Genomic DNA, 7,480 nt, shown 5'->3' on the forward strand with positions numbered 1-7,480 from the left:
TGGTAAGATTATTACCCAGGTCATTCTTACAAACCCACACGTAAGCCTGTTACCTACATTTCAGTGCTCTGACCGTTAAGATACGCAATTAACGGCAACACCACAATGCGAGCAAACCGGGAGCTCCGCGCCCTTTTCCCTCAGGGAGGCAACCGCGACCCACGATCACCTCAGAGCCGCCGGCGCCGACCGGCTTTAACCGGCCGCAACCGGTTTAGAACCGCCCTGAGCCAAGTGACGTCACTGCTGCGCGCCGCTGCTTGACGTCACAGGCGCGCCGGGCGGGCGGGCGTTGCCATGGAGGCGGTGGGCGCTGAGGAGGAGGAAGAAGCGGCGGCGGACGAGTGGCTGCTGCAGTCCCTGCGCCTGTGAGGGAGCCCCGGCCCCGGCCTGGCCCCGGTGCCCCCGGCCCCGCCAACCTCCCCTCCCTCCCTCCTTCTCCCCGCAGGTACGAGGACCTGCACACCTTCGAGCTCCAGGCGCCCACCCGCGTTATCGAATGGGCCCGAGGGAACCGTGAGTCTGGGGCGGAGGGAGGCGGGGGGGCCGGGTGGTGCTGAGGGGAGGAGAGGGGCCGGGCCTCCGGGACGGGGGGGTAGGGTGGCTGGGCCGAGCCGGGGCCACCGGGGTAGGGAAAATGGCCACGGGGCCGGGCCGGGGCCCCGGAGGGGAGGCCGAGGTGTAGGGCCAAGGCCCCAGGGAGTGGGGGGGGGAGCTGCACCGGGGTTCAGCCTGGGCTGGGGCTCTGGGTCCTGGGTTCAGGATGGGCCATACTAGGACTCGGTCTGGCTCAGGGAGGGTGGGCCAGGCCGGGGGCATCCCTCACCGTGGCCCTGGTTTTTCACCCCCACCTCCAAGGTGTCTGTGTAGCTGGATATGGACAGTCTGGTGGGAACGAGATCCTGCAGCTGCTCCCGCCACCAACGCTGCAGATGAAAGAGACCCAGGTGGGTGTCGCAGCCAGGGTGGCACTAGGTCACTCTGTCCTCTTTGGCCCAGTGTCTTCAGAGACCAGGCTGTGCTGGGCTGCACAAGCTGTTACCTGGCCTCTGTTGATCTGACAACACTTGGCCAGGGCTTGAGCAACTTTTGTTGAAAGGTAAAGCACGTAGGTCAATTGAGGTAGTGCAGGTTGGCACGTCAGTCACAGAACCACAGGCTGGTGGGGGCTGGAAGGGACCTCTGGAGATCACCCAGTCCAAGCCCCTGCCAAAGCAGGATCACCCAGAGCAGGTTGCACAGGATGGCGTCCAGGCGGGTTTGGAATCTCTCCAGAGAAGGAGACTCCACAACCTCTCTGGGCAGCCTGTCCCAGGGCTCGGTCACCCGCAGAGGGAAGAAGTTTTTCCTCGTGCTCAGGTGGAACTTCCTGTGTTCCAGTTGGTGCCCGTTGCCCCTTGTCCTGTCGCTGGGCACCACTGAGAAGAGTCTGGCCCCTTCCTCGTGACACCCACCCTTTAGATATTGATAAGTGTTGATCAGGTCCCCTCTCAGGCTTTTCTTCTCCAGGCTAACCAGCCCCAGCTCTCTCAGCCTTTCCTCACACCAGAGATGCTCCAGGCCCCTCCTCATCCTCGCAGCCCTCCGCTGGACTCTCCCCAGTAGTTCCCAGTCTGTCTGGAACTGGGGAGCCCAGACCTGGACACAGAACTCCAGCTGTGGCCTCACCAGGGCAGAGCAGAGCAGAGGGGGAGGAGAACCTCCCTCGACCTGCCGGCCACGCTCTTCTCCATGCACCCCAGGACACCATTGGCCTTCTTGGCACTGCTGGCTCAGTCATTTAATCCTGCTGCTCTGCAGGCAGCTTGTGCCATGAAAACTTCATCTCTGGATGTGTGAATGAAAGCGTTTTGTGGGGAAATAGGACAAATGGGAAGGGACTTGCTGAGATGCCCAAGCCTGGGACACACCACACTGCTAACGGTGGTGGCCCTTGGGTGGGTGAGCTCTGCGCTAAAGTAGAAGGTGGTGTTTTGTCACTGGGTGAGCAGAAAGCTCCTGAGCCAGATGTGCATGGATGGTAACAAACCTGGTCAGAGCTCTTGGCAGGAGCTTTCTCCATATGTTTTTTTCCTCTATTTTGGGATGCTTCAATCCTGTAGCTCCTCTTGAAATAGGCATTACTGGACAGGCAAGAGCTTGACCAAGTAAGCGTGTCTCTCATATCTCTGTCTTTTTTTTTTTTTTTGTGGTAACGGACCACAACAAGTTCTGCACCATTATGTGTGAGGAAATGACCTTGCCTCTGATTTCTAGGGCCTGTGTCCAGAGAGAGATTTCAAGGTGGAATGTGGTGGATTTTCAAACCGCCCGGTGTACAGCCTGAAACATGTGCCAGACACCAGGTACGGCCATAAGATCCTTCCAGGGTGTATTGGAGATGGAGAGGGGGCTTGTTCACTGAGAGAGAGCTCCTTTTCTTTGCCCACTTCCCAACCCAGCTGGTCAGTCCTGCCAGCTCTGAGAGCAGCGTTGAGTCTGGAGGTGCTCAGCAGGCAGAGCAGGATACTAGCGGCTGCTGCCACCGCTGTGTAAGTCCTTGCGTATGCAGGTTCAGAAGGTTTTTTTCCTGCTGTGGATTGTAGACCAAGCAAACACGCTTCCCTCTGGCTGATTCATTTCACTCATTCAGCGCTCTCCTCCTACACAAGCCCCAGTTGCTACTTTGGGGCTCTTTGCACTGTTCCTAGTCTAGCGCTTTTGGAAAATGTGCTAATTAAATGCTGTTGCCTGGGACTGTGTTTGCCTGGGCTGTGTAGAGCACCCTGGCATGAGGAGTTCAGGGGTTACGGTCCTTATGGCTCCTTCTCTACTCCAAGCAGAGGCAAGAGGTCCTAAGCAAGGAGGACCAGCAGACCAGTTTATCCCAGGCCAGGGAAAAAAGGCTGTTCTCTGTTCCTGAAGAGTTTTGTGGGGTTCTTTTTGTTTCCTCAGCTTACTGGTGACGAGTGGCCCACCAGACAGCTCCCTCCAGGTCTGGCAGGTGTCAGCAGAGGACTCTGGTAAGGGAACATGTTTCTGAGCTCAAGCAGTTTCTCAATGTCGTCTTTACGTCAAGCTTCTCTAGCTTCCCCCTTCTTCCTGGGCGTAAAATGAGGGGAGGAGTGCCAGTCCCATTCAGTGAAGTCCTGAGTGACTGCTCTGGTGTGGCAGGGGCTGGAGAAGGGCACGAGACAAGTGTCTACACCAGTTGTGGTGGCTTGGAAAGAGGTGGACTTGGTGGCACAGACCTCCTAAGGGAATTAGTCAGTTTAGGCTTGTCACAGTGGTTTTCCACTTATTTGTGAGCTCTTAGTCGTACAAACAAGACCCTTAATCATATAGTTGGCACGGTGTTCCCTTAATAACCCCAAAGGTTAGAAGTAAGAGCTCCATAGGTCATCACCTTTCAGGATATACCGGGAACCACCTCAGTTCTTCAAGCCTATGTCTGTCTGCTTCTAGAAAAGGATTGCCGTTGCTTTGTCTACTGTTGTGAAATACTTTGAAACCACCAAAAAGGAAGTTCAAAATGTTATTAGAAGTTTTCTCATTCTTCTTCGTTGAAAATAAACATCTGGATTCACAACTTGCCATGCATTTTGCTAGATTTTAAATGGCTTGTCAATCCTTGCTGGATGTTTTGGAAAGAGTGGTTTTATTCTGGAGAGGGGGTTAGTCATAATTGGATTTCTTACTGGTTTAGTAGGTCACTTTTAGCTTTCTGAGGCTGTGAAACAGCTTAATCTTGTGGATTGCTTGACTCTTGGTGTGTTTTACAACCGCTTACATCTCTTTCAAATAGATGTTATTAAATCTGTAAGTGCCATACCTACAGAAAATGGCACTGGGGAACCTTGGGCTAAAATTGCAACCATTTCGGCCAGAGCCCCGTGGGTCCTTCATGGCTCAAGACTCAGCAGCGTCCAAATTACAGAGGTTGAATCAAGGAAAAACGTCTACGTGGCAGGTATTCAAACCAAGTCTAATGTCTGATTTTTGGGAAGTTGGGGCTTGGGTGAAGCAAGGGTAACTGCTCAAGTGACGAACGTTTCACTGGGTGGGTACTTACACACGTGTGCCAAAGGGTATAAAGATATTTGCAGAAAGACCATTGTATTGAGGAAAGAGGTTACGATGCTCCGGTCCATCTCCAGCTTCTCGCTATTCCCATGACAGTGATGTCTCAGGCTTCTGCCCCAGATCTGTGCCCTACGAGAGCTCCGTAGATGGTTTCCATGCAAAGAATTGGGACAGCAGAGGGCTGCTGTGTTTGTTCTCTGAAACCAGGGAGGTGCTGGCCCCAGAGTCACGTTGCTTGGGGTTGTTGAAATCGGCATCAACTTCTGAGCAAGCTCTGTGCTACTCTGGGATCTGTCTGTGTGATGGAGGAGCGTTCATGCCAGCCTCGTTAAACCAGCCCCGCCTTAGCTCGAGGCGGTGAATCCAGGTCTGGTTTGTTGGGGGTCCTGGAGACCATCTGCCTTCACCTACACAGTAAGATTCAGTCCCCACGCACCTCGTCCCTCAGTGAGGAAAATGTGTGTGTCTGGCAGCTGTAGCCCGGTGTGCTGAGCAAAAGGAGGGAAGGACAAATCTGTCACTGCAGGGCTCTGCCATGTCCCCGTGCCACGGGGACTCACGTGGCTTCCACTGCTGAGGGGCAGAGCTGGAGGCATCTGCTGTCAGAGCCCTGGTCTGTGTCAGGTCTCCCATGGGAGCTCGAATAGAGCTGTGTTAGTTGTGGGCTACTGCTGTCTCCTCTGCCTGGGTGTTAACTTCACCTTTCAAGGGGTAAGGACTGTGTCCGCTCCCTGTAGATCCTGGGCAGAGATAATTCTTGAGCAGACTGTCAGTCTCTGCTGCTGGCTCTCTTGAAGAACTAACTAGTGTTGCTTCTAGGGACAAGGCTGGAAATCTGCTCTCTCAGGCAACATTGCAGCAGAGAAATCACGTAAATGCTCCTCGTGGCACCTGAGATCTGCCTCTCTCTTTCTAGCCTCCAGAAACAGCGAGGAGCTCAGCGGCCTGGCGTTCCTGGATTGCAACGTGTTGCTCCTCTGCTGCACCCAGGGGCAGCTGTGCCTGGCTGACGTTCGGCAGCCGCAGAGTCCCTTGGAGGCTGTGTCCGTCCCCTCGGCGCCGTGTGGCGAGCGGTGGTGCATGGGAGTCGGGCGCGGACATCAAGGCTCTGACTCAAGCTCCCAGCCCGTAGCTCTCCTCTCGAGTGGAGGGCACCTCACCCTGACAGACCTAAGGAAAACCTCAGAGTCCTTGGCCTCAGCAAAGTGCAGAGCTCCTTCTCCCAGCTCAGGCGCGGAGTTCCTGTGCGTCTCCTGGGCTCCTGCTCTGGAAGGCTGCCTTGCTGTTTCAGGTACGTGCTTTGGGCAGAGATCTTCTTTTCTGGATGGTTTTTTGATCTGAATTTCTATCGAGGTCTAGTTCACCCCACCTTTAAACCCCCCAGTTAAGGAGCTGTTCTTCAGAGCTCCTCCTGGAGCCAGCAGTGTGGTGAGCTGAGCTAATCATCCTCCGCAGCTGCCTCCCTCCAATAGCTACAGAAGGGGCCTGGATGGGTTCTGGGGAACTCCCGCTTCCCTCCTGGGAGAACAAAGACCCCAAGCCCTTAGCAAACACTGCCCTGATAGTGCCAGTGACAGCCTGGCTGCAGGGATCGCAGAACCACAGGCTGGTGGGGGTTGGCAGGGACCTCTGGAGATCACCCAGTCCAACCCCCTGCCAAAGCAGGATCACCCAGAGCAGGTTGCACAGGATGGCGTCCAGGCGGGTTTGGAATCTCTCCAGAGAAGGAGACTCCACAACCTCTCTGGGCAGCCTGTCCCAGGGCTCGGTCACCCGCAGAGGGAAGAAGTTTTTCCTCGTGCTCAGGTGGAACTTCCTGTGTTCCAGTTGGTGCCCGTTGCCCCTTGTCCTGTCGCTGGGCACCACTGAGAAGAGTCTGGCCCCTTCCTCGTGACACCCACCCTTTAGATATTGATAAGTGTTGATCAGGTCCCCTCTCAGGCTTTTCTTCTCCAGGCTAACCAGCCCCAGCTCTCTCAGCCTTTCCTCATACCAGAGATGCTCCAGGCCCCTCCTCATCCTCGCAGCCCTCCGCTGGACTCTCCCCAGTACTTCCCTGTCTGTCTGGAACTGGGGAGCCCAGACCTGGGCACAGAACTCCAGCTGTGGCCTCACCAGGGCAGAGCAGAGCAGAGGGGCAGGAGAACCTCCCTCGACCTGCTGGCCACGCTCTTCTCCATGCACCCCAGGACACCATTGGCCTTCTTGGCCATGAGGGCACGCTGCTGGTCATGGAGAGCTGCTTGTCCACCAGCACTCCCAGGTCCTTCTCCGCAGCGCTGTTTCCCAGCAGGTCACCCCCAACCTGTACTGGTGCTGGGGTTATTCCTCCCTGGGTGCAGGACCCTACCCTTGCCCTTCTTGAATTTCATTGGGTTCCTCCCCGCCCAACTCTCCAGCCTGTCCAGGTCTCGCTGAATGGCAGCGCTGCCTTCTAGTCTTGATAAAACCAGCTGGGCAGCAAGGCTGCCTCTCGACTAGAGCATTGCAAATTCAGACTAGTGAATTCACAGGCTTTTTGGATCTGGCTTGTGTTCTCTCTGGCAGCTGTTAGCTTGAGACGAGCTCCTCGGGGGCTCGGAAGCTTTGCTGTCACAGGTTGTCAGTCTGGGCTTTTGCCCTCGTTTCTGTCTCAGCAGTCCTGCTGGGAGGTGAGTGTGAGCCCAACAGGACTAGAGCAAAGCAATTTATTTCTGCAGTCTCTCTGATTCCCTTTTATTCAAGGTTTCGATGGGACCGTGCATGTGTACGACACGCAGGGCTGGGACAGCTCTGGCAGGGAAGCGGAGCCGATCTTTGTTCACAAAGGCCACGCGTTCGGTGCACCGGGCAGCAGCGGAGGCCGTCCCCTGGTCACAGTGCACACGTGGCATCCGCAAAAACCAAGAACTTTATTGTCAGCAGCAAGTGACGGTTCCCTGCACGTTTGGGACTGGGTTCAGTCTTGTGGGAGCTGTGGGTAGATCATACTTTCAGTGAGATGTGGTATGTTTCCTGTCTGTGTTCTAGTTTGCGTAGGCTGCGAGGTATCTGTTTGCATGCAGATACTGTTTTGAGATGTTGCAGTGAACAGAGCCAACTGTAAAGAGCGCTATTTTAATATAGTAAAAAATTTTGATCGCGTTACTTGTTCTCCTGTGTACTGGCCTTCAAATGGTAGCGGTGACTGTGTAGTAGCCTGTAGTTCTGGTTGTGTCCGCTAGCAGAGAACATCCTGCCATCATTTTATCACATCTGCACCATACTGTTCAGAAGAAAACAGACCAAAAAAAACCCCACATGAGGACAGTTTGAGGAAACGGGCTATTCTGTGGCATATTTAACCCGTTGTTTTCCAGGCCCGAAGCACCAGGGGGAAGGCTGTACGCCCCGTGGGGTGTTGGCATTTCATCACGTGTGTGTGTCACGAGTGGTGGCC

At 55.1% G+C, this 7,480-nt stretch overlaps 1 protein-coding gene across 1 annotated transcript; it reads left to right on the top strand.

Moving 5' to 3' along the window:
• Window positions 1-254: 254 nt before the first annotated feature.
• Window positions 255-7,188, top strand: WDR73 (WD repeat domain 73). The gene is made up of 8 exons (XM_054805351.1): window positions 255-368; window positions 449-516; window positions 859-947; window positions 2,257-2,345; window positions 2,935-3,002; window positions 3,785-3,949; window positions 4,979-5,353; window positions 6,787-7,188. Exons 1-8 carry the CDS (start codon window positions 298-300, stop codon window positions 7,023-7,025), a joined length of 1,164 nt encoding a protein of 387 aa, XP_054661326.1. The 5' UTR covers window positions 255-297; the 3' UTR covers window positions 7,026-7,188.
• Window positions 7,189-7,480: the final 292 nt, after the last annotated feature.

Source organism: Grus americana, chromosome 1 (genome assembly GCF_028858705.1).
Source record: "Grus americana isolate bGruAme1 chromosome 1, bGruAme1.mat, whole genome shotgun sequence".
Lineage (NCBI taxonomy): Eukaryota > Metazoa > Chordata > Aves > Gruiformes > Gruidae > Grus > Grus americana.

Excerpts from the sequence above, each read along its gene's own strand:
- WDR73 (XM_054805351.1), top strand. The coding sequence starts at position 298 with ATGGAGGCGGTGGGCGCTGAGGAGGAGGAAGAAGCGGCGGCGGACGAG. Across the intron at positions 517-858 it reads CGAATGGGCCCGAGGGAACC|GTGTCTGTGTAGCTGGATAT; the intron begins GTGAGTCTGGGG and ends CCCACCTCCAAG. Across the intron at positions 2,346-2,934 it reads AAACATGTGCCAGACACCAG|CTTACTGGTGACGAGTGGCC; the intron begins GTACGGCCATAA and ends TTGTTTCCTCAG.